This window comes from Siphateles boraxobius, unplaced genomic scaffold, assembly GCF_051911475.1.
Source record: "Siphateles boraxobius isolate OS27281-9 unplaced genomic scaffold, OSU_SipBor_1 29, whole genome shotgun sequence".
In the NCBI taxonomy this organism is placed as follows: Eukaryota; Metazoa; Chordata; class Actinopteri; order Cypriniformes; family Leuciscidae; genus Siphateles; species Siphateles boraxobius.
The window spans coordinates 3,643,425-3,670,530 of record NW_027508908.1 but is presented as its reverse complement, the minus strand read 5'-3'; the positions used below and the strand labels follow the sequence as shown (position 1 = coordinate 3,670,530).

The following is a 27,106-nucleotide window of genomic DNA, read 5'->3' as shown; positions in this document are numbered from 1 at the left end:
GAAGATATTTTGAAAAATGTTGGGACCAAAAAGTTGATGGGCCCCATTGACTTCAATAGTATATTTCATAATGTGGAAGTCAATTGTGTCTCACAGCTTTTTGGTTACTGGCATCCCAAAATATATTATTTTGTGAACAGAAGAAAGACATTAATACAGGTGTGGATTAACTTTGAGGGTGAGTAAACGATGAGATTTTTTATTTTTGGGTGAACTATAAACTTTAATGGAATTTCTATAATCCTGTTTAGATCTTTTTGATGGTATTCTGAGATTATTTGAACTTTCTCAGGTTGCATAATGTTCAGTTGACAGTCCAATTAAATGAACACAATCTAAATTTGGAAACCTGCTGAACACTACAAATATGCACTCTTTGTAGGACGTAATAACTCAGATCATTACATTGCAACCATCCTCTCTCATCCAGCTAATTCACTTGGGAGAGGCACAGTGGTTTAAACCCAGCCAAGGAGGCATCCCATAAACCTTCAAAGGGTGTGTATATAGTTCATAATTTACATCTGAACATAATTGTATGGTTACAGACACATGTTGGTTTCACTATAACAGTTAAAACATCTCAAAGAGGTGATGTCTGTTAAACCAACCCTAGTACGTATTTCAAATAGTGAGAACTAGTGCTGTCAAATAGATTAATCACATCTAACATAAAAGTTTGTAAATATATAATGTGTGTATATATATATATATATATACACAAGTCAAAATATCACTGAATATATTAGAAAACGTCAACTAAAGACATTGTTAAGGGCCAGCAGGCACACTGAAAAACATTTGCTATAGAAACAATTTTTAGTCAGAAACTGCTTGTAAATTTCAGCCATAATTACAAAGAAACAGCAAGTTACACTGAATTAAACATGACATTCTGAAGATAGATTACAACGTGATATTGTTGTAAAACATGCTCGAATAATCATTGTTTAATTTAATTTATTTGTAATTCGCAGTGTAGAAATAACTCAAACTGCAACTTTTAACAATGTAATAACACAATGTTAAAATTAAAACGGTAATATCTAAAGGTTGGTTTTGAATCCACATCCAAAACATATTCCAGGAAGTGTCGGTTAGTAGGCCTATTCATATGTGCATTTACATTATTAATGAAGCAGATGCTTTTATGCAAACGACACAGACAACAAGTGTCGAATCCTTGATCACAAGCCGCTCAAATTCCGTAAAGTACGCAAGTTCAAAAACACAAGTGCATGAGTGTGCCTGAAAGAGGTAATTTAATCAACTCAGAGTCAGCACACGAGAAGAAAAGCTTTTTTCTCTCTCATCTTTTTAAGTGTGAGGCGGGGTCTCTTCAGCTTTTTCCGTCCTTCCCTTTGATGCTGAATTGAACCTCCGCGCGAGCCGGGAGGGGAAAGAGCTCAACAGGCCTCGGAAACATATCATTACCAATTTGTTTGAGACCGGGCAGCGCTGCTCCCTTCGAGTAAAATACAGCCTTGGTCTGGAGGCTGGAGGCAGGAGTCAGGGCTGGAAATAGCACGCGGAGCCAAGACATACATTTACTGTCTCTGGGAGCATGTGGAAGAGATTTTCCCCTGCCAGGTCTCCACCACAAGCATCACTATTAGAGCGCAGGGTGGAGACTGGGAAAACATGCCCCTCTGAACATGAGTTTGAGTTTGAGAGAGATTGTCAGAGGAGGAGTGTCGAGCTGCGGGAAACAACAGGCAAGTGATTCTGAATGAGAGAAATATAGCTATAGGATAAACTCTTCGTTTGTTTTGATCTGTGATTTAGTTATTTTTGCATTCACATAATGTAGTTGTACGAGAGTTATTAGATATGATGATGGGTGTTTTTCTCTTGTTGCTGTACTGTGGACAAATATTGCAGATTTGTAATAAGAACTCATTTCCAATGCAATTACAATACAGCCTAAATTGATTTGGAGGAAATCGATGCCTTCGTGTTGAGTGATTCGCACAATCCATCATTCTTCCTGCGTCTTTCTTTGAAGCCCTGTTTGTTGTTTATAAATATTGAATGTCGTCGTAATGATGGTTTTGGAGATGCACTTTTGGGTGTGATGGAGCAGATATGTTCTCAGACCTGAAAGCTTTCAGATTAATAGAAAGGGCCATTCCTGAGATGCTCTTGTTTCTGGGTTGAGACTTTTCTCTAGAGGGCAGTTTGCAGTTGTGTCTGATGTTTCAGCTTTTACATTATATACTTTGCTTTATTTGGTTACAATGCACACATAACAGAGGGTCCGAAGATGTTTCATACAGCATAGATGAAAGATTTCTAGACTTACAGAAAAATTAAAGTGCATCAGTGCATCAACTTTGTGAGTGTACAAATAGAAGGTAAATAACTAATCCTCTAATTAATCATATAATAAAACTGTTAATATTTAGTCATTTTTAGTGTGTGTGTGTGTGTGTGTGTGTGCGTTCAGTTTTTACATTTTTAAACAGCATTTATTTAATCAAAAATACATAAAAAGAGTAATAACATGAAATATCATTACAACTTAATGTAATCAATTCCTGTTATCAAAGCTGAATTTTCAGCATCATTACTCCATTCACATGATCCTTCAGAAATCATTCTGATATGATGCTTTGATGCTCAGGGAACATTTCTTATTAATATCAATGTTGAAAACAGTTGAGCTGCTTAATATTAATGTTGAAACTGTTTTTAATTTTTTGATGAATAGAAAGCTAAAAAGAAGAGCATTTATTTGATTCAGAAATCTAGTGAACTTTCAATTCAATTGAATGTGTCCTTACTGAATAAAAGTATAAATATGTACATAATATTTTCTTTTTTCTATAATCTTTTGTTGAATTTCTGAAGAATCATGTCAATTAAGTACATTAGTTTTGCTTTTAGGGTAAGTGTTTGGTCTGTGATCTTCATGGTCAAAAATAGCCTCTATTGATTATTAATGTACATGTTAGATGATGCAACACTTTTAATGTTTCATATGTGTACAATGTACTTCGTGTCCATTTAACGCACTTCTGTTTTCTTTTTTCAAAAGACTGTTCCTGCCACATCATTTGAGAGCTGAAGACAGAGGCCTTTCATTATCACTGCGGAGGAGAGGAAGCGTCAGTGCCTTACAGGAGAGTGTCTTGGCAGGAAGTCAGTTGTTAGTGGGTAGTTGTGGGCACTCATGGCATCAGAAGACCACCAAGGAAACAAGGACCCCGCAGACACTTCCAGAACAGATGGAGCTCTATCCCCTGGCACATCTTGCCCCGTCCACAGCCACACTGCTGAAGACGCGAAGCGGAACGGCTTGAGGAAAGGACTGGTCAGACACCGAGACTATGTCAAAATTTCTGTGCCTGAAGGAAAGGTCAACCGATTGCCGTCAGAATGGTGGAAGACGTTCATCGCTTTGTTTTATGCCATTTTGAACCTGGTTTTGACCACGGTTATGATCACGGTGGTTCATGAGAGAGTACCACCCAAGGAGGACAGCCCACCCCTGCCGGATAAGTTCTTTGACTATATAGACCGCGTGCAGTGGGCGTTTACTGTGACCGAGGTCAACGGAATGGTTCTGGTGTCTGTATGGTCCATTCAGTTGCTCTTTCACAGATACAAGTAAGAGGCATCACTCAACATTATACTGATGATGACATTGTAGTCTATTGATCTGCTCTATTAGATTACTCTGGCATTTAATGGTTTGTTAGGGTTATGTTTAAGATGTTGTAGAGCAGGGAGAATTAAATGTGAAACTTGAGGGCAGTTATGCAAATTAATATTGCATTGAGGAAATCAATTTCATAGATATCATAACCAAGCACTTTCCACAAAAAAAGAGTATAATATAGGACTTGACACTCTTTAAAAAGTTTTTATATGGTCAGTAGTAAAAGGACCTTAACCTTCAAAAACTATTTCATACTATAACTAACACTTTATTTTGATGGTCCACTTAAGATATTATACTAACTATAAGTAACTTTGCAACTACATGTCAACTAACACTCATTAGAGTATTAGTAAACTGTTAGTTTAAGAGTTAGATCTGCTAACAGTTTATTTTGATGCTCCCGAACAGACATTCTACTTAATAATAATAATTATTATTATTAATTGCCATTTTAAATTCTACTGACTATAAGTAACTTTGCAACTACATGTCAACTTATTCTACTAAGCTGAACTCTAACCTAACAGTCTACTACAGTGTACTAATACTCTAATGAATCCTAGTTAACATGTAGTTGCAAAGTTACTTTTAGTTAGTAGAATGTCTAATGTTGTGCTCGAATGTCAAAATAAAGTGTAACCGGAATAAATAATATTTTTGTTCTAAATACTTTACATGAGGTTTACCATTTTTAAATGTCAACATAATTACCTATATATATATATATATATGTGTGTGTGTGTGTGTGTGTGTGTGTGTGTGTGTGTGTGTGTGTGTTAAATTCTTTAAATTAACATTTTTAATTTCCTAAAAATTAACATTCCCATAAAAATAAAAATTTGTTTTTGATCTTGATGAATTGTCATAATTATATTTTTAAAAATGAAAATTTCCAAATGAAAAATGGACGTATTTACTTTTTTTTTACCCCCATCCTGCCGAAAAGAGTCTAACTGATGTAAATAATTAGGTTACAATTTTATGGATTGTTCCATTTTTGAATGGGGGAAAGTCATGCAGTAAAAACAAACAAACATACTATCTAAAAAAATCATCTAGGCTATCCAATGATGACTTATTTTTTTCTGTTCCATATAGGGCTATTGTAGGAAGACGATATTTCTTCCTCCTGGGCACATTGTACATGTATAGATGCATAACCATGTACGTCACCACCCTACCTGTGCCTGGCATGCACATGGTCTGCGCCCCAAAGGTAAACGTCAATATAAAACAGTATCTCAGCTGTTCCTCATTCTCTTGATCCCCTCAGGATCTTATACCTGGATATTATAAGAGAAGAAAAGGCATTTGGCTTCTTAAGTCTGTAATATCCTCTGCTTCCTCGAGACAAATATCACGGCCTTTCCAAAGAGTTCAGACTATCGGTTTTTGGAATGACTTTTCATTTCAAGATTCATGTCAACAAACCACTCATCTTTAAACATTCATTATCTTCACTCATAATTTCCTTTCCTGCATTTCCCCGACCCTTTCATTCAGCTCTACGGAGATTCGCAAGCCAAGCTGCAGCGTGTTCTGCAGTTGCTCTCTGGCGGAGGATTATCAATCACTGGTTCCCATCTGCTGTGTGGAGACTTCCTGTACAGCGGACACACTGTCATTCTCACGCTCACGTACCTCTTCCTCAAGGAGTGTATGTCACTTTCTCAGATGCCAGACTTGATATTTGACACACAAATACAATGGCTGTTTGCTAATTACAGACCTAGATTCTGTTTTTAGCCTGTCAGAAAATTTTAAAGGCACTTTCTGGCCATTCATTTGTGCATGTTCAGCATTCGCACAGCAGCCCGATATGATTCATCGCTGCTTCTTTCTTCTTCTTTTTTAGATTCTCCTCGTTCTTTCTGGTGGTACCATCTTATGTGTTGGTTAACGGCTGCTGTGGGAGTTGTGTGTATCCTGGTGGCTCATGAACACTACAGCGTGGACGTGGTGGTGGCATATTTTATCACTACACGACTGTTCTACTGGTATCACACTATGGCTAATCTGCAGGTAAATATATCAGTAATATGAAATAATAGAAATGCTTGAATAGGGCTTTTATTATATAAGGATTTTGGTTGTCTTTCTGTTATGCGTTTACCCTTAAAAGCGGACATTCAGGTGTGTTGTATGATATCAAAGGGATTAAAATAAGCATCAGATTATGTCCTCCGTATTTTTTGTTAATATTTTACACTAGCGTATACACTACGGTTCAAAAGTTTGGGGCTTTTTAAAATGCTTTTAAAATAAGTCTCTTCGGCTCACCGTGGCTGCATTTATTTGATCAAAAATACAGTAAATTCAGTCAGATTTTGCAATATTATTACAATTTAAAATAGGCCTAACGGTTTTTATTTGAATATATTTTTTAGAATGTAATTTATTACTGTGATGCAAAGCTGAATTTTCAGCATCATTACTCCAGTCTTCAGTGTCAGAGCAGCTGTTGAAACAGCATTTATATGAAATAGAAATCTTTTGTATAACAATTGTAACGAGTCAGCTCAGAGGGGAAATATTAATAATCAATAATAACTGGTTATGATTAATTATGAATATTTGAGTCAGTTAATTGTATTAACTTGATGTAGCTAACTTAATATTACAATCAATTAATCAGTTCGTCCAACGAACTCTTTTGATTATTCATTTATTCTAAGAAAAGGGGTATCTCCCATGGCCATGGAAGAATAATTATTTCTTAGCATGTACAGCGCTTTGAGCATGTAACAAGATCAAAATCGTAAAAGAGACTTTGTCTGCAAGCAGTGAATCAGAACCACATACATATTATTCACAAGTTTTATTAACTAAATCACAAACATAACTAAACTAAACACACATACATACATAAATACATGTATAGGTAAAAGGGTGAGTGATAGCATGCAACTGGAAACCGGAAATGGAACTATGAAAAGAACCATCAATATTATCATTTTGAAAGCACCTTCTTAAATTGATACTTGCATGGCCTTGCAGTGGACACAATTCTTGAAGTTGTTGGAAATTGAAGTCGTTGAGGGTTCTGTGAGTGTCAAATGTTGAAGTTGCAATCGTTTTCTTCTCCGTTGGATGAAGAAGATGATGAACTTGCCTGGGTAGTTCGACTCTGTCGTCGCTGTCTGATGAAAACCGCGTATGTCCATTTTGCCGATTTTGAGATTTTTCGACGGATAGAATGTCCAGGTTCATTTCCGTACAGTATGCTTCACGTTATCTAAATGACCAATGAAAAGTTGTGAAATCATGTCATCTGATTTTCACGTATATCGATTTGGTGTCAACGCTGTCAATCACGCGGCGTATCTCCCACCCTTTGGAGGCATTTCGCCCGTCTCGTGAAGTTTCATCTTAAGCGTCTCTGGAAGCTCAGCATTGGATAGCCGAATAACACTGTGAGGTAAAGTATCAGCAAGCGTTTGTTTTTGACAACTGTTCACAAGTTTATTATATATTCACAAAATTATGGTAGGACTGTGCAAACAAAGTATCAGTCTAGCATTGCCATGTCAGTGTATTGATTCATTGTCCCTTCATAGTTTGCAAGAGACATTTAATAAACTTAGCGTATTTAATAAACTGAGCGTATTTAATAAACTGAGACGTAGGCTATTTAATAAACTGAGCGCAGCCTATTCATCTGTCAATATGAAACGCGACTTGGTCATTCTAATTAATGATCGGAAGAACACATATCGTATCGACCACCGTTACAGTAAAATATGCACGTATGTCCATTTAAACTCGATTTTGGTCAAATGTACACTGGCAAGAATATGGTTACATTTAAAGATGCTGTACCAAGTATGCAACGCTACATTCAACTGCTTTTGAAATTACCGTGTTTTTTTCACTTCCTGAAAAGTAACCGTTCTGGACATACGTGAGTTTCATCGGGCAGCTCTGGTTGGAGGTTTTCTCTCTCTCTCCATGAGCACATGGCTGAGCACATGCAGATTGTGTGACCTGCCGGCCCTGGGCCGGAGAGGCCATGCTGGCAAACAAGGAGTGAGGAAGTCGGCGTGGTTGGTTGCCCATTCAGTGATGGTTAAGTGGTAGTTTTCTTCTGAATTGAAATGAAGAAAATACAGTCTGACTCTGTTAGGAGAGTGAAGGCATAGCAAGCTGTGGTCACAGCCTGCCGAAGTCCATGGGCCCCAGTGGGGAGTCCCCCCAGACATCAACCAGCAGTCGAGAAGCAGGAGCAAGAGAGAGCTGATCTTGTGATCAGTGAATTTTAACATGAAGATGTCACACCCTCTGGGGGTCTGTGAGCCAATAAGAAGTGTTTCCTTTGGAGGGAGAATTTTACGACTCTTTGTGTTAGAGCAGGACATTTGAATCTGTAATTTCATTGGGTGTTTAAGAAAAAGAATCTTCAAGATTCTTATAATACCCATGCATCACAAAGTTAGCAAAATGTAATGTAAATTAACAAATGGGGAACGAAGATTGGAGTTTATAGAGACCAAATATGCTACACATATTTGTATGCAAAGTCTGAAACGTTAACCCATTAGAGTTTACAAGAAAACATAGGCCAAAACAACATCCGAAGGAAAATCATGAGATGTGAAAATTAGATACATGTTTATACATTTCTCAAGTGGTTATATATATATATATATATATATATATAATATAGGATTAACAGGGTTTATTTCTCCTTCTCAGGAGAATTAAGTGAGTGTCACATCTTTCAGGAATTTCCTTTTTGAGGTCGTAAAAATCCTTATCTATGTAACAAGACACTGAGTTCTGCCAGTGGGGTTAGTTTCAGGGGAAGTTGCCACATATCTTAGTTGGGAGAGTGAGTTTGCCAGACTATTCATTAAACATAATGAATAATTTGTGAGTGATTGGTCCAGACGCGACACAATATAAGTCTTTACTGACACTTTTGATCAATTCAATGCATCCTTGCTGAATAAAAGTTTTAAATTCTTAAAAAAAACAATCATAGACCCCAAACTTTTGAAAGGTAGTGTAGCTTGACTCAAAGCTGAAATGCAAGATAAAAGTCAACATTTTTATTACATGGGGTCTAAATATGTTTTTTTTTTTAAATGTGTTTTCGTTCACATATATAGCTTGGTATGTTTTGTTTGGCATATTGTTGATTTCTTTGACCTTTGGTTTGACCTCCAGCCTCATATAGACAACTACAAACCCAAAGTAGACAACTGAAACCAAAGGATGCTCGCAGCTCAATTAGTGATTTAGATTCTGGGGGTCATTAAATCTAAGGCACCAAAATGGCACTAAGCCTTTTACTGAAAGTGTTTACATGACTCAGAGTATACTGAGAATATCAAAATCCATTAGGCCGAGCATTTGAGAAATGACTCCCTGATGATGGTAAAGTGCAGCACATTCGATTTGAGCCAATCTCCATCTTTTACACAGGAAAAAATCCTTTTAAACTATCAAAACACATCACTCTTGTTAATTCAGTTATAAGCAAAGTAACCTACGTTATCAAAACTGTCATATCTCTGAAATTATATTTGTGGGGGTTATAGCCAGAAGAATCATCACTGAATAAATGTAAATGCAGTGAGAGGTTTATGCAAATGTGATTTGTTGTATCCTGACAGGAGAAATCTCATCCACAATAATGTCTGTGTCCTGATGTTGATTTAGGGCTTCTGTCCTTTGATGATAACTTTGATTTTCATGGAGTTGCTTTGGATCTAAAACACATGAAAGCATTTTTTCTACCACGGAATATAAAAATAAAGAAGAATAAAGACATTTTTATCTTTTAGCAATTATGAGTTTTTATCTCACAAATCTTTTTCCTAGCAATTCTTGACTTGACCGACTTCTGAGTTTATAACTCACAATTGTGAAATTTTCTCGCAACTCTGACTTTATTTCTTGCAATTCTGTTTAAAACTCACAATTTTGAGTTTAAAATGAGCAATTCTGACTTTTTTCTTACAAATCTGAGTTTATAACTCACAAATGTAACTTTTTTCTTGACATACTGACTTTTTTTTGTAACTTGCAATTCTGAGTTTATGACTCGCAATTCTGTTTATAATTCGCAATAAGGACTTTTTCCTCACAATTCTGAGTTTATGACTCGCAATTCTGAGTTTATGACGCACAATTCTGGCTTTTTCCTCACAATTCTGAGTTTATGACTCGCAATTCTGAGTTTATGACTCGCAATTCTGAGTTTATGACGCACAATTCTGGCTTTTTCCTCACAATTCTGAGTTTATGAGATAAAAAGTTGCAATTACCTTCATTTTTTGTGTGGTGGAAACAAGCTTTCATAAAAAATAACATCACAATGCAACCAACCAACTTCACCGAAACATGAAAACATCATGAAAATGAAATCTTTTAGATTTAAATTAGTTCTTTTATCCTTCACATTGCCACTTTTGATTTTAGAAAACCATAAACATGCATAAAAATGTTCTTTCTGTTGTTTCTATTATTTGTATATATCCTTAGTATGACATTAATTATTATAATAGAAATAATATTTTCCTGTTTTCACCAGACTTTAAAGTGTTCTCCGAACAACTACCTCACTCACACCTGGTGGAACCCCGTGTTTAACTTCTTCGAGAGGAACATCCAGACCCAAGTGCCCTGTTCTTTCTGCTGGCCGATCACATGGCCCCCTGCCTGCCTGAAGAACCCCTGTAAGAAATATTCCATGGTGCAGAGCAGCCGAGAGGAGTGATGCGATTCATCACAACGCTTCGACCACCACGTGGAAATGCTTTGTTTTTGCCTTGGGCTATCTCAGTGTTTACACCATACCAAAGACCAAAGACTGTTCGGCTATTGTTTATAATTACATCTCTTTAAACAAAGAGGCAAACAGTTCATGATGACCAAAAATTGTAAAACTCAATAATATTTTAAAAGTTTTTTTTTTTTTTACATTCATTTATATTTCTTCATTGGTTCATTTAAATAAGCAATTTTGTAAGTATTTTAAATGGCCTACTGGACGTGTTATGTTTGTAAAATGATGGATTTTTGGAAAAAATCTCTATCAAAACAGTTTGTGCATGCTTCTTAGTTGTCATAATTTCCTCTTTTTTTCCGCCTTGGATTTAATTGTTATTTAAAACATGTTTGTCATAATGTTGACAAACATGTTTGTCAGTTTAAACTCGGTTTTATTAATTTTATACACTATTTTATATTATAAATGCATGCATTCAATTTTATTTTATTTATGCTTATTTTCTTATTAGCTTAAAAACATGAAGACGTTTTATGAAAATAAATGGTCTACATTAACACCTGGTGTACTTCTTGTTGCAGAAAAAAACTCAATTATCCCTTTCAAAATTGCATTGAGGCAGCAAATCGGGATGCTTAAACCTGTAAATATAATTGTCTTTTCGTTTTTAATTTGTTTTACTGTTATTGTAGATGCTAAAGAAAGGTATTTATTTATCATGATTATTGATATTTGAGATTATGTTAAAATACAGACTCCTTATATATATATATATATATATATATATATATATATATATATATATATATATATATATATATAATTTTCCTTGGCAAAAGAAGTGAAACCCCATAAAGACCATCATTTCTTGTGAAACTTCTCTGTCTGCTTCCTCTATTGGATCGTGACCTCAGTTGAACCCACCCATTCGTTTTCGTCATCGGTTGATTCACCAATCAGCTCTCAGCGTGCTCCCCTCAGCCAATGGAAAATACAAAAACACGCAACCCATGCTGCAGCTCCAAGAACACAGTCAGGAAGAAAATGTGTTTGATCAGCAGATAAGAAGTATCGATCCTGGGGGAACTATGCGTCTGTGATCTGGAGTCAGCGGATCTGAAAAGCGAGCGAGTCATGGACGCTTCCCCGGGTCTGCTGTGGCAGTATGTGCTCTCGCCTGCAAACCTTGTGGGTTTAACTGCGTTTGCGCTTGTTTTCTATATACTGCAACAGTACCAGAATCATCAAAGATACGCGAACATCCCTCCAGGTCCAAAGCCATGGCCCATCGTGGGCAACTTCGGGGGCTTCTTAGTGCCTTCATTTATTTCAAAACGCTTTACAAAGAATCGTGAAGAGTTTGCAAAGACGGTCTCAAATCCGCTATCACCTCAGGCTGGACTTATCGAGATGTCTAAACTGTATGGAAACATATTCAGCATTTTTGTTGGGCCTCAGCTCATGGTCGTGCTGACGGGATATGACGCTGTCCGGGACGCGATGTTAAACTATCCGGAGGTGTTCTCTGACAGACCACATATACCGCTCGTTACTATTATCACCAAGAGGAAAGGTAATATAACCAGTCGTAGTTAATGATTGCTGCATGCCATGCAATGGTTTCTGTATGCATAATAGATCAGTAGAATAGAGTAGAGTGGAATAGTACAGAATAATATGAATAGAACAGTAGAAGAGGCTGACTCAGAATGGAACAGAACAAAAAACAGTGCAGAATAGAATAGAGCAGAGTATGACAGACTGGAGCAGCAGAATAGAGTATAATCATTTAGAATGAACAGAACAGCAGAAGAGACTGACATAGAATAGAAAAGAATGAAACAAGGCAGAATGTAATCGAATATAACAGACTACAGCATAATAGAACTATTTAGAATTAAACAGAAAATAACAGTAGTGGAAACTGACAGAATAAAACAGGGCTGAATGGAATAGATAGATAAGATAGGATTTTTATTTCGGTCCTCACAGACAATTTTTCATAACAAATAAAGTTATACATAATAACCGAAAAAGGTGTAGACTGAAGCCTTTGCTTATTAAGCCTTTAAACATATTTATCAATCAAAATGAGCGTCACTTTTTTACTGAAATTGATTAATACAAGACAAGAGAAAAGAAAAAGAAAAAACAACAAGGTACACATTTCAGATACTACAATAGTTTAAATAAAAAAAAATTAAAATATATATTCATATCACACCTCCACACAATAGGTCATGTATGGAACTATGAGTGCACAATACAAAATAAATAATGAGTTTTCGTTCAGAATATATTTTGTTTTATGTAATATTGCAATGGATTGTGACATTTTTCTTTTTACGTGATTTATACGTGATTTCCGGCATAATTTATGATCTATTATAACGGCTAGAAATTTATTTTCATACACTCTATCTATTTCTTTCATTGTTAACCCTAATTTTAACTTTGTTATTACTCTTTCGATTGCTAAATATTATGAACTTTGTTTTACTTAAATTTAGTGCAAGTCTACTATCATCAAACCATTTTTTTTAAATCATCAGTTCAATTTCCACTGTATTCAGAAGCTGTTCCAAATTTTTCCCTGAACAATATAAATTTGTGTCATCAGCAAACAAAACAATTTTTTTTTTTTTTTTTTTTTACACTTTACAAATATCATTTATATACAGTATAAACATTATGGGGCCTAACACTGAACCTTGTGGAACTCCACAAGTGACTTGCATTAAATCTGATCTAACATCATTTATTTGTACAAATTTATATCTGTCATCAAGGTAACTTTTTAACCAAGAATAGGCTTTCCCTGTTATACCATATCTTTCCAGTTTCTTCATTAATAGACCATGATCAATAGTGTCAAAAGCTTTTTTTAAATCTAGGAACACCTCCACAGTATATTCATTATTATCCATTGAAGGGGAAATCTCTTCTACCATTTCCATAACTGCCATGGAGGTTTGACCTATTTGCTCTAAAGCCATACTGATGTTTACTCAATAGTTTATGTTTATTTATGAAATTATCAAGCCTGCGCACAAATAGTTTCTCTAAAATTTTTGAGAACTGGGAAAGCAGAGACATTAGTCAGTAATTGGAAAAAAAGATGTCTATCTCCACTTTTAAAAATAGGAATAACTTTAGCTGTTTTCATATTATTTGGTTAATGAATCGAATAGAACAGAGTATAATAGACTAGAGCAGAATAGAATAATTTAGAATTGAACAGAATAGAGCCGTAGAAGAGACTGACATATAATAGAATAGAACAGAATAAAATGGAGCAGAATAGAACAGGATAGAATGGTATTAGAGACTGACACCAGAAAGAATAGAACAGAATAAAACATGGTAGAATAGAATAGATCAGTAGACTGGAGTAGAATAAAACATAATGATATACTTCTGCAAAACAGAATTGAACTGAACAGGACAAGCGAGATATTAACAAAATAAAACAATAAAGTAGAATAGAATTATACAAAACAGAATAGGTCACAACAGAATAGGAAACAATAGCAGAATAGAACAGAACAAAGAAGAAGGCTTGAATAGAATTGATCAGTAGAGTAGACTGGAGCAGAGTAGAACTGAACAAGACAAGCGAGAAATGAACAACATAAAACAATAAAGTAGAATAGAACTAGAACAAAACAGAATAGGTCACAGTAGAATAGAACAGAACAGAAGAGGAAAAAATAGCAGAATAGAATAGAACAAAGAACCTGGGCCTGGTTTCAGAAATCCTATTCAATGTACTTTATATAATACCAAATATTTGTCACCCTATTGGGGATCATAATCGTGCTGTCATCTGTGTCCCTGTTGGGTAACTGTGTTCAACATTATTATATTTAATTTTAACCTAATGTTGAAAATATAGTGAAGTTGTACACTGTATTAATCTAAAGGATTTAACGAGTCATGTTGTATTATTGTTTTTATATGTTGTATTTATCTTGTCATGTTTTAAAGCTGTTTCTCTTTTTAAGGTAGACAATATTAAGATCTGTCCAGGGACAATGGATGAAAAATAGCCTTTTGGCCAATTCTGGTGCATTTGCAGTAGTGCTAATTAATGTACACTGTCCCTGTCAAATAAAATAATCAATAAATAAATTAAAATAAATAAATAAAATAACTTTTTCGAAAAATGTTAAAAGTAGTTCCTAACAAAATAGCGTTTCAATATCAAAAAGCAAAGCTTTGTTAGTTTGAAGTGGATGTCGTTCGCAGGGATTGTGTTTGCACCCTATGGCCCGCTGTGGCGGACGAACCGTAAGTTCTGTCACAGTTCTCTGCGCAGCTTTGGCTTCGGGAAGCTGAGTCTGGAGCCGTGCATCAGTGAAGGCCTGACCATGATCAAAACAGAACTGCAGGACCTCATCGAGAACACAGGGCCGTCAGGAATCGACCTCACTCCTCTCATCAGCAATGCAGTCTCCAACGTCATCTCCTCCCTGACTCTGGGCCAGCGTTTCCATCACCAGGACCAGGAGTTCCGGACCATGCTGGATCTCATGTCTCACGGGCTGGAGATCAGCGTCAACACCTCCATTCTGCTGATCAACGTGTTTCCCTGGCTCTACTACCTGCCCTGGGGCGTTTTCAAGGAGCTGCGGCGCGCCGAGGTCGACATCACCGCCTTCCTGAAGAAAATAATAGCGAGGCACAGGGCTACGCTGGATCCGGACAATCCCAGGGATTTCATAGATATGTATCTGGTGGAGATGCTGGCGAAGCAAAAGGAAGAGAGTTCAGAAGAGTGTCTGTTCTCAGAAGACGATCTCTTCTACATCATTGGGGACCTCTTCATCGCAGGCACTGATACTACCACAAATAGCGTTCTGTGGAGTGTTCTCTATATGGCCTTGCATCCTGATGTGCAAGGTAATGTTGATGTCATTTACAAACATCTGAAGGTTTGGCTGATAATATACGAGCTCTTTGTTTGATGACCCCTCAGAGAGAGTTCAGAAGGAGATCGATGGCGTGGTGGGATCCGAGAGAGTCCCGTCTCTGACCGATAAGGGCAGTTTGCCGTACACAGAAGCCACCATTATGGAGGTGCAGAGGATGACTGTAGTGGTTCCTCTATCAATACCCCACATGGCCTCTGAAACCACTGGTGAGTTTTGGTCTTTGGCAGAAAAATACATAAAGTGAGGAAAATCTGAGTGGCTTGATTATATTTCATCCCGAAACCAAAGAGAAAGAAATAAGACACTAGACCCTGCATTAAGAAAATTAAGCTGATTTTTAGCAGCAGAAAAATTATACCCAACACCGAGAATGATTGGCTATTGCCGTAATGCAAAAAAAGGATAAAAATAATAAACATCATTACTGTATTGCAAAAACAATAGTTGGTGATACGTTACTAATATAGCACTTGCTATTGCTATTATTATTCATATTTTATTTACATTTTTTCATTTAAATAGACTCAAAAGTAATATATATATATATATACACACACTATGTGTGTGTATGTGTGGTGAGAAAAAAAGAAAGAAATGCATATACATACATTTTATTTATACACTATTATATATATATAGATAGAGAGAGAGAGAGGTGTATAAATCAAATGTATGTACATGTATTTCTTTCTTTTTTTTACTCACCACACACACACACACACGCACACGCACACGCACACGCACACGCACACACACACACACACACACACACACACACACATATATATATATCATTAATCATTTGTTTTGAGGTGAAATGAGACCTGGTTGATTCACCAAAGAATTTTCAATATTTTATATACAGTGCCCAGCTGAAAGTATTTGGACTTTTGTTTTTCTGTGTTGTTTTTTGTATATGTTTGTAAATTAAAGTAAAGTAACTAAAGAAAATTATTAATGAATAAAACTAAACCAGGTCAACTAGAACTCTGCCATAATCCACAAGGTGGATAAAAGTCAACCTTAACCTTTAAAATCTGTATTTTTTTTTTATCAAATCCAAGGGTTGTACAAATATTATCACTGTACAAATAATTTCAGAAGACACATACAAAGTTAATAGTTTTTTTTTAAATTGTTTAAATAAATTTTTCAGCTAAATTTGTCTCTTCACAGAGTTCCGAGGGTACACTATTCCTAAAGGAACAGTTATCATCCCAAACCTCTGGTCAGTACACAGGGATCCTACTGTGTGGGAAAATCCTGATGACTTCAATCCAGCCCGATTTCTGGATGAACAGGGCAAGCTTCTCAGGAAAGATTGTTTTATTCCATTTGGAATAGGTATGTTTTCGAATGACAAAATGTAGCCTAAAAAACAGTAATATTTAGTGTTTAAAGTGCTCCTATTATGGTTTTTCATATATATATACCTTTCGTATAGTGTGTAATATAGCTGTTTGTGAATGTAAAAGGTCTGCAAAGTTTCAAAGATCAAAGTGTAGGATAAATGGAGTTATTGTCTCCCCAAAAGAAAGAATCGATTCTGTTGCATGAGGGTTTCTATCAAATTTGCATAATGGCCACCTATGGTCTTCATTGGCTGCCCGTGAACAACATGGCTGTGTTTGAAATCACATACACAGTGTTGTGAACTTCTTCTTCTCAAGTGTAGAAAAGATAGAGTTGCAGACCAGGAGATTGTTGAGGTATAAGTTCTTTATTTCGTCGCTGTAGTCATCTCAATCAAGTCTAACTAAGGCAGTATACATTTAGTTCATATACCCTTTCAGGAGGAGGAGTTACATAAAGGTGGAAACAAAAGCATGCAAATGAGGCATCTGGGTTAAGGATGTGCCCTAGACTGAGAGTGTTACCAATCCTAATCCAATCAGCATAACAGTGTAATGTAAATATCCTAATCCAATCAGCCAGACTCTTCACCGATACCTTCACATTATCTTAATGGCCAGGCAGTGCATAAAGACAAAAGGTGATAGTCTCAGTGCTCTGACCAATTTAACTTACAATAGAGAGCTGGACAGACAGGAACAGGCAGGTTTGTGACATAATTTACCTTAGATACAAAATTCACACTAGTAAACTTTCTCAGTTTCTATACTATTGTGTTGGAAGCTCAATTAAACATTTAAATAAAATTTGTAATCCTACATTTCCCCCTTTGAGAGTTCTAAATAACTCTCACATTATATACAAATTTAAACACTTAAAAGTTCATTCTTGTAACTTGTGGTCGTTACAGGCACATAACTCATGTTCTGTGTTTGCTTTTCTGTAATTGCATGTTGACACAGAAACAAAACATGCAAATAGGGTCCGTGAGTCTTTTCTGGTTGGAACTGTGATCAATTTCTCGTGATCAATTTCTCAATTTTCTCGTGATCAATCAAGTTTCTGAACCATGAAGAATTATCTTCAGTCATCTTGGTGTAATTTGCTGAAAGATCAAGAAGGTCTTGTTGGACCAACATGTTTGTGCACAAGTGAGTCCTGGAATGCAGTCATCTTCGGATGTGACATGCACACTTACTTTCCAGCAAACAAGGCATTTGTGACATATTCATCAGCTCTAAGAATATGTTGTTTCTGGAGTCCGGACTTTGTGCGATCTTCATGATGTGTAGTAGTAGGACAATCTTGATCATGTCGATGGATGACTGAAGGTTTCGTAGTCTCTGCGTTGTGTATTTTTTTCTTTTTCTTTTCTTTATCCTTTTGTGATAGTTGTCTCGGAAGTGGGTCAAGTTGTTTCTTGAGGTTTTCTTGTGGCTTCATACGCAGATGACGAGGTCAGTGCGTATGGGTCTCGGGAAGTCATCAGTGGTATCTGCACAGAGTAAGAAAGAAAACAAAAGACAGGAGAGCAGTATTTGTTCAAACACTAGGGTTGTAAACTTCCGAGTCTGCTAAGCAGTAGAGCAGTATTTGTTCAAACACTAGGGTTGTAAACTTTTTCTGGGTCTGCTATTGTCGTTCCATCTCTCCCTATTTCTTAATTCCTTTGACACCTAAAGAACAGTGAGGTAAGGATGGACTAGGATAGGGCCTATGAGGGAAGTCTTCACCCCAGGGTTAACCCCCGAAGCCTACTGCATTCGGTTCTTCCCGGGGCTCCTCACTGGTTCTGTGTCCTAACCTATCCCTGTTGGTGGGGGAACAACCTTACAGTGTGTACAATGAGTCCAGGTTTTCCTTCCCTGACACAATACTGCAGCGGCTGTAATCAACATCACTTGATGTGGCCCATGCCACTTTGGTTCTAATGGCTTATTTCTGAATGACTTTATCATGACCCATTGACCTGGGATGATTGTGTGTCCCCCTTCTGGTGAAGTCTGCCAACATGACTCAACTCTCCCTCTGGCACTCTGTACCGCCTTTGTTAGGTTTTCACAGTAAGCAATCAGGGCATCTGAGGTAATGTGTACATCAGCATTTCTAAGATCAATCACACCTGGCATCTGCATGGGGCGTCCAGTAATAATCTCATGAGGGCTCAGTCCTACTGTTCTGTTAGGTGATGCTCTCATACTACACAGTACTGCTGGCAACGCTTCAACCCATGGTACTCCTTCCTGATGCATTTTGCTTAGCCTGATTTTGATTGTTCTGTTTGCACGTTCAACCTGTCCTGATGCTTGTGGCCTATAGGGGCAGTGAAGGTTCCACTTAATCTGCAACATTCTAGACACTTCCTTGACTATCTGTCCTGTGAAGTGTGTACCTTGATCTGAGTCAATCCAATCTGGTAATCCCCATCTGGGAATGAAATCAGTGACAAGACATTTAGCAGTATGTGCAGCTGTAGCACGCCCTGTTGGATAAGCTTCTACCCATCTTGAGAACTTGTCTATTACTACCAAAACATCAGTTTTTCCCTTACAACGAGGCAATGATATGTAATCAACTTGCAGGTGACGAAATGGTCCTGGTGGAGCTGGGGTATGTGCTGCTGGTATATCATTATTTTTCTGACATGTAACACACCTCTTGGCTGTTTCTGTGGCTACATTTCTGAATTTTGGATTCCACCACTGATTTGAGAACCTGTGATTCATCGTTGCTGGACCACTGTGACCTAAACTGTGTATTTGTTGAGCCAAATATGGCAGCAGTGATTCGGGAGCGACATACTTTCCCCCTTTGGTCCAGCAACCAGATGAATCCACTGTGGCTCCTTTGTCTAACCATGTCCATGCTTCATACAGAGGAACGTCTTTGTACAGATCAATTATTGATTCAGGAGGCATAATTGTCTTCTGTGCTGCACTACCTGAACACACTTGTACAGTTGCATAGAAACAAGCCTGTTTAGCTGCCATATCAGCAAGAGCATTACCTTTAGCTTCCGTAGTATTAGTTGTGAGATGTGCTTTCACTTTGATCACTGCTAATTTCTTTGGAAGTTTCATGGAAAACATTAGATCTTTTCACTAATTCAGCATGCTTAATGGGGGATCCAGCAGAAGTTAGAAACTGTCTGGTTTGCCAAATGACACCAAAATCATGAATTACCCCAAAAGCATATCTGGAATCTGTGTAGATATTAGCAACTGATCCTGAAGCTAGCGTGCATGCTCTTGTTAGGGCTACTAGTTCTGCAGCTTGAGCTGAAAAATGATCTGGAAGACGTCCTGAAGCTAACACTTCCGTGGTGGACGTTACTGCATAACCTGCTCGTCTGTTACCTTCAATTACTTGAGCTGAACCGTCAACAAACAACTCAAATTCTGAATTCTCTGTGGGAGTTTCTTTTATTTCACTCATATGTGTATATGTAAGCGTAACACAATCGTGTGTCATTTCTCCTTCATCCTCTAACAAAACTTCAGTCATAGCAGACATCATACATGAGGACGGATTCGTGACAGGTGCACGCTGTAAGACAATATTCGGCATTATTGTGGACACTTCATGAGGGCTTTTTTTTTACGTTTACAGTCTGACCTAACACTATTAATGATGAAAGGCCTGTGCTGTAAAATAACATTTAAGGCTGTGAGTCTACTTTAACCAGTGTCCCCCAAAGGAAAAAAACTGAGATAGTCACTTTCCTTTTGTTCTATTAAACAAAAAAAGAAGTATTTTATCTCTGTTGCAAGTTAGTGGGGAAATAAAGCACTCACAGCCCAACTGGTTAACAACTAAAACAGCTGCCCAACGAGCTTAATGACGAGGGGACGGGCTGCTTCAGAGCAGCCAGCAGACTGAGTAGGAGCGGAGTAACATTGTTAACTTGTTTAAAGTTCTTTTTGTTTTTCCTACACTCTTTTCCCCAATGTCCATGTTTACCACAATAATAACAACTACTGCCCTCTCTCTTAGGACATTTGCGTTTCTGTTGATTCTCTGTGTTGACCTTAAAGGATGCTGTTGCAATTTTTACTCTTTCCTTGACATCAGAGTCTCTTTCCCATGCAGCCAAACTGTCTAAGTTGTTTTGTATGGTTCTAGTGGACCATGTTAAGTCTAAGAAAGGCAATGCTTTTCTATGTTCTGACAACAGACCATCAAACCATGTGCGAACTAGGGGACCATTATCTTCTAGCACCTTCTCTGAAGTGTCAGCTATACCACTGTATGCTGCTGCTGACTGGCAAAATCTTTGAGTGTACTCACTAACAGTTTCACCCTCCTTCTGTAAAGAACTAGTGATCTTCGACCAGTCAATTTTAGGTCCAACAATGTTCTTCAACGCTTTCAGAACTCCCTCTCTCAATTCATCTTTTCTGGCATGTTGTAGTTCAGAAGTAACAGCAGACTCAAAACTGTTGAATTCAGATTCAGTTAGAATTTGTGACATCAGCTGTGTGACTTCTGCCAACGACATGTCGTAAAGACGCATTTGACTGATCAATGCCCTTCTAAATTCAGAAACATCAGTGCGTACTGAAGGTAAGCTTTGGGATAGTCTTTCTATGTCTCTAGGTCCGAGTACTTTGGCAACAGTTTGGTTTTGGACAACAGAAGAGTTGGTAGGAACACTTTCAGTTCCCTCAATTCCCTGAGATCTTCTTGCAACACAAACCTTTACTGAATCTACAGGCTTATCAGTTACTGATGGGATGTCTACATCTGTTTCAAAGAATGCTTTTAAGTCAGGATAAGTTTCATCTGACTGTTGGTCTTCTGAGTCACATTTGGTTGAGGCCTTGTTATGGCCCACCTTAGTGTGCATTTGTTTGTTCTGTTCTTTTAATTTAGCTATACACCTAGATTGTTCTTGTGCAATGGATAAGCTAAATTCCCTATGGCAACAGATTATGCCTTTCATGTTTTTCTTTCTGATACATGCACCTAACACCTTCTTGCATTCTTCAATAGACCAAATCTTATCTGGATGAATCTCATATTTCTGTGTTAGTTCTTGTCTAACTTTTTCAGTGACTATTAGATCCATCTGTTCTCCTAACAGTGTTTTAAATTCGCTATCTGACCACAAAGGATTAGCAAGACCACCTTTTTTAGTTGTGGAGATTAGTCTAGCACTTTTCTTAATCATTTTGTGGATTTCTTTGTTACCACACAAACAAACACTAAACTTCTCTGATTACAGAGGGTACGCTTGTTAACACAAATCAACTATTGTTAAACTTCCTTGTTACCAACACATCACATTTAACTTCCCTGCCAGAAACAGAGGATGAAACACAAAATATTAGCACGTTACGCTAATCTTCCCTGAAGGAAACGGAAAGGATCTTTCACCTTCCTAACTTTTTAGAGGATAAAACAAAATTACTAGCATGTATTGCTAACTCTTCCCTGCCTGAAACAGAGGATCAAACTTTCCTCTCTAAAAGAAAAACTTTTAAAAGGGTAACCAAAATAAATAGCCTGTAAGACTACCTCTTCTCTGCTTGCACAGATGCTAACAATATTTTATCTTGAATGCTAAAATCTCACCTGTCTGCACAGAGGATACCAACAACTTCCCTGACTATTCAGAGGATCAAACTCTCTTCTCTAAAAGAAATTTTTTAGAGGGTAACACCACAAGGTAACAAACAACAAAACAAATAATTAGCAAAATAATACTAATCTTCCCTGCCTGACACAGAGGATATCTTTTTAACATGTGATGTTAAAAACGTCCCTGCCTGAACAGAGGATATATTTTCATCTTTAAAAGACAACTTTTAAAGGATAACTTTGGGTAATCAAACACTACAGCTGTCTGATAACTCTTTCTCTGACGGCACAGAGGATAATTTTTACTGGTTTTTCAACGGTTCTTTGAATGGAGTGAAACTCACCAAATTATTGTTGTATGGAAAAAATTCCGTCTGGAAACTCAGTCAGAGATCTTTGTTGAGCTTGGTTCTGGAACTCAGTTAGCTTTGTTGAGATCTTTCTGGATTCAAAAGATTCAGTCTGGAACTGGAAAGTAAGATCTTTGTTGAGATCTTTGAGCTTTGAAGTTTCAAAAGTTCATTCTTTGTTGAGTTTCAGTTTCTCCATCCGGGTCACAGGGCACCATCTGTTGTGAACTTCTTCTTCTCAAGTGTAGAAAAGATAGAGTTGCAGACCAGGAGATTGTTGAGGTATAAGTTCTTTATTTCGTCGCTGTAGTCATCTCAATCAAGTCTAACTAAGGCAGTATACATTTAGTTCATATACCCTTTCAGGAGGAGGAGTTACATAAAGGTGGAAACAAAAGCATGCAAATGAGGCATCTGGGTTAAGGATGTGCCCTAGACTGAGAGTGTTACCAATCCTAATCCAATCAGCATAACAGTGTAATGTAAATATCCTAATCCAATCAGCCAGACTCTTCACCGATACCTTCACATTATCTTAATGGCCAGGCAGTGCATAAAGACAAAAGGTGATAGTCTCAGTGCTCTGACCAATTTAACTTACAATAGAGAGCTGGACAGACAGGAACAGGCAGGTTTGTGACATAATTTACCTTAGATACAAAATTCACACTAGTAAACTTTCTCAGTTTCTATACTATTGTGTTGGAAGCTCAATTAAACATTTAAATAAAATTTGTAATCCTACAACAGTGAAACATTTTATGATCTATAAGTTATGAAAACATATTTTTACATGGCTTTAACTCAACAAAATAAGTTAAAGTCCCCATGTAGTCAATAGTTTTATCCCTTAAACTCATCTTTGATCACCAAAATGACATTTAAACAGTTTTTCCTTGAAAAAAAAAATTATTCATGCTTTAAATTAGCTTGAATGTAACCTTAATGTAATTTAAGTTCAAATTACTTAAACATCCAAGTTGATTGTATTACTCTCTTGAGTCAGTACTTATTTTGAATAAGTAATTACTTCACGACTGCTAAAAAAGTGTGTTCTATATAGTATGAATGTGATCTTGACGTACTACATTCGATATGTTGTCATTATCATGTGTCCGGAAGGAGGGGTTTAGAGAGACCGATATTTTATCAAACCGTTTCAGACACTGAGAAAAGAGATAAAGCTGCAATGTATATTATGAGAAAAATTAAAGTGAATTTTTTTTTTACCTTGTATGCATGTAAAACTATTGTTGGAGACCAAAACAAAATTAGGACTCTTTAAAATAGCATAATTATTTTCAACAAAAAACAACTTTTTTTATATGCATTGCGGCCATTTATTTAGATGACAAAGCATTTTGGGGGCCTGAAAATGCAAACTTTTGAAACGGGTTTCAAAGTGCACGTTTTTGAGAACGATACCTTTATTGTCTCAGTATAAACTTTAAAAACATGAATTTGTGAAAACGGTGACGTCTTGCTAATACATATTATGTGTTCAGTCTTTAGGCAATTGGTGTTTCTTTACAAAGTAACATCGCCATCTACTGGCCTGGCATGAAGAGTACAGTTTTACAATTTCCCGATTGGTCTAGGGGAGGAAACCAACAGAAAAATGGATGGTGGTGAAATTAATGTGCAACAGCATGAAGCCACCCCGTCTCCGGCCCAGAGTTGTTTCACAACAACCCAAATAGCCACATAACATTTCATGGAAGAAAGTAGTTTTTAATTACAAATCAAGCAAAAGAAAAAGAGGGGTATCAGATTCAGAAGCGGTATTGCCAAAACAACAAACATAAGTCTAACTCCTAACCAAACTACTTTAAAAGAAGAAAAAAAACAAGAGTAAAGCAAAATAAGCTAACTCCCTTGCTAGCATAGGAGAAAAAGTCAAGTTCAAAATAATTGGCACCCACCTCCCTACTAACCCCACAAATAAAGAAATAAACGATTAACTAGCAAACTTAAAGCAAACCAATTGCAAAACAGATGAATTAAACCATACAGTGAATAATCATAGAAGGTAACACTCACTTCTGCCTTTTAAGGGCCCTTTCACACCTACCTTGTTTGGTCCGGACTTTCGGACTTTTCAGTTTGGTCCAAATCAAAATTGCAGGTGTGAAACCTCCCCCGGACCACGGTCCGGACCAAACTGATTAAATTTGGTCAGACGAAAAGAGGTAGTCTCGGTCCGGATCAAACTGAACAAAGGTTTGGTTCGTTTCTAGTGTGAAAGCATTTCTGTATGGTTCGGACTTTCAGACCTTTTACAGGAAGTTCCGGTGGTTCCCGCATAGCCGAAAAAACAGAAGATGGCAGGAAAAATGAGCCGTACGCACATGGGGAGAGGAGGAGACGAGGTTTTTAATTGAAGTATGGTCTGATGACATAATTAGAAGTCAACTGGAAAAAATTCACAAAAAAAAGAGCTTGCATGATTGCTTGCAGTCTTCTCCTCCTTTCCTGCCGGCGACGATAAAATGTTCGCACGACGAGGACGTTCAATTGGCAAATTTGAACTAGCCTTGTGTATAGTTGGTGCTGCAGGTAATTATGCCATAAAAATAACAATACAGTTGCAACGATATGTGTCTGTTCATTCATAATGTCAAAGTTACCCACCGCATTGACAACACGCTGACGTCAGACGCACGTCCATTTACAAACCAATCAATGTCGAGATGCAGCCACATAGATGATGACGACAGGACGCAAGTATGTCACGTAAAGTTCTTTAGTGCGCTCGCATAATTGCAGTGTGAAACCAAACCAACACTTTCTGAAAGTATAAAATGTATCAAAATGTGAACTTTGGTTAGGACCTTGGTGCGGACTTTCAGGTGTGAAAACGCCCTAAGTCTCAATCATAGAGTGTGATCAATAGAGACTAAAGAGAGAAACTTTACTTCAATAGTAGAACACAAATGAGGTAAATGTAATTCATATTTTGAACAATTAATAAGCACATGTTCTACAGTCTCAGGTATTTGGCACTGATCACAAACCCCAGTTGGATGTTTCCCCATTATATGAAGAGTGCTATTTAAGAGAGAGAGAGAGAGAGAGAAACAGAGCACAGCTTGGGCACACAAACAAAACCTTCCGGCTCTGGGCGTAACAACAGCGTTTTATAGTTATTTTCGTGGTTCACATTTCGGCAACGCTGTCGTCTGTACGCGAAAAATGCAAAGGAAAAACGTTTCCTTTTTTAGTACATTGACGTGTAAACGTACCCTAAGTTACCAACTGCTCTTACAATGAGGATTATGTTTAAAGAAGTGGTGTCTGTGTGCCACAGGTCGCAGGGTGTGCATGGGAGAGCAGCTGGCTAAGATGGAGATGTTTCTGATGTTCACCAGCCTAATGCAGGCCTTCACATTCAAGCTTCCTGAGGGGAAATCTGCTCCCTCCATGCATGGACGCTTCGGCCTGACTCTGGCTCCATGCCCATTTACTGTCTGTGTTAAAGCACGCTGAGCAGGCATCATTGGGAAGCAAATTGCACGTGTGGACCCTGTCGACCAGGCTACTAAGTAAGGGCTTTGTAGTTGTTATGATGAAGCAAAAAGGTTTGATATTATTTTTGTAAAATTTGCCTGAACAATTTCAAGAAACAAGAACAAATACCTAAGTATTATATTAACATATTTCAGTTTTATTATTGCATTTGATTTTAAAAACTCATTTCATAATTTAATCAAACTGAACTGCATTTTTTTAATTATTTTTCAAAATGATTACTGGGTTACTGTACTGTACAACTACAAGACTGTTATTATATATATATTTTTTAATTATGGTCGAAAATCATTTAAAACATTTTATTTCATGGTTCAGTGTTATAGTAAACACATTAATGGGTGGTCAACTATAAGACAGAATTATTATAATTTTTTTTTTTTTTATAATACTACTTGCTAATTTATTTAATTTGTCCACTAGCAATGGACAAAGGGACAATGGACCTCTTTCTAAAAGTCATAAACATTTCCAGGATAGAGTTATTTCCACCACATCTTAGAGATGTCGACTGAATTGGCTTTGATGTCATTGTGTGGTGGAAATTATACATTTTTTGGAATAAAATGGCCAGTTTTGTCTTGCTACGGCTAATTTCAGAGCTAATTGCACGTCCTATATATAAACAGTATTTTCACACTTTGTAATATAATGTGACAAAAAATACTGATTGATTGGAAATGATGCACAATAAAATATTCTGCTGAAAAGCAACATTTGCCTTGGTCATTGCTTTCTTTACACATCATGGTAATTTCATCACTGACTGACCTCATAAAAAATAAAATGACATGAAATTACATGTATAGGCAAAAACAATGGGATTTTTTTTATTCATTCACCAATCAATTTTTGGGTTTAAGGATTTTTTTAAACAAAAATTTGTATAAAGATGATCCTCAACTATGTTATGAAAGATATAACGGAATGAATTTAAACACCATTTTACTTTATGCACAATGTG

General features: G+C 36.9%; 2 protein-coding genes across 3 annotated transcripts; both read left to right on the top strand.

Moving 5' to 3' along the window:
* The first annotated feature begins 432 nt into the window (after positions 1–432).
* Positions 433–10,954, top strand: sgms2a (sphingomyelin synthase 2a). Of its 2 annotated transcripts, none has more exons than XM_077246920.1 (6): positions 433–498; positions 3,038–3,609; positions 4,763–4,880; positions 5,168–5,321; positions 5,520–5,686; positions 10,200–10,954. In XM_077246920.1, the coding sequence occupies exons 2-6, from the start codon at positions 3,173–3,175 to the stop codon at positions 10,383–10,385; spliced, it is 1,062 nt and encodes a 353-aa protein (XP_077103035.1). In that variant the 5' UTR covers positions 433–498; positions 3,038–3,172; the 3' UTR covers positions 10,386–10,954. The 2 variants fall into 2 exon arrangements, with proteins under 2 accessions (XP_077103035.1, XP_077103036.1); XM_077246921.1 differs by lacking the exon at positions 433–498 and adding an exon at positions 1,358–1,715.
* Positions 10,955–11,397: 443 nt separating this feature from the next.
* On the top strand, positions 11,398–26,856 carry cyp2u1 (cytochrome P450, family 2, subfamily U, polypeptide 1). The gene is made up of 5 exons (XM_077246172.1): positions 11,398–11,970; positions 14,646–15,299; positions 15,376–15,537; positions 16,508–16,675; positions 25,922–26,856. The coding sequence occupies exons 1-5, from the start codon at positions 11,532–11,534 to the stop codon at positions 26,098–26,100; spliced, it is 1,602 nt and encodes a 533-aa protein (XP_077102287.1). The 5' UTR covers positions 11,398–11,531; the 3' UTR covers positions 26,101–26,856.
* The last annotated feature ends 250 nt before the right edge of the window (positions 26,857–27,106 follow it).

Excerpts from the sequence above, each read along its gene's own strand:
- sgms2a (XM_077246920.1), top strand. The coding sequence starts at position 3,173 with ATGGCATCAGAAGACCACCAAGGAAACAAGGACCCCGCAGACACTTCC. Across the intron at positions 4,881-5,167 it reads ACATGGTCTGCGCCCCAAAG|CTCTACGGAGATTCGCAAGC; the intron begins GTAAACGTCAAT and ends CCTTTCATTCAG. Across the intron at positions 5,687-10,199 it reads ACACTATGGCTAATCTGCAG|ACTTTAAAGTGTTCTCCGAA; the intron begins GTAAATATATCA and ends TGTTTTCACCAG.
- cyp2u1 (XM_077246172.1), top strand. The coding sequence starts at position 11,532 with ATGGACGCTTCCCCGGGTCTGCTGTGGCAGTATGTGCTCTCGCCTGCA. Across the intron at positions 15,538-16,507 it reads CATGGCCTCTGAAACCACTG|AGTTCCGAGGGTACACTATT; the intron begins GTGAGTTTTGGT and ends GTCTCTTCACAG. Across the intron at positions 16,676-25,921 it reads TTTTATTCCATTTGGAATAG|GTCGCAGGGTGTGCATGGGA; the intron begins GTATGTTTTCGA and ends TGTGTGCCACAG.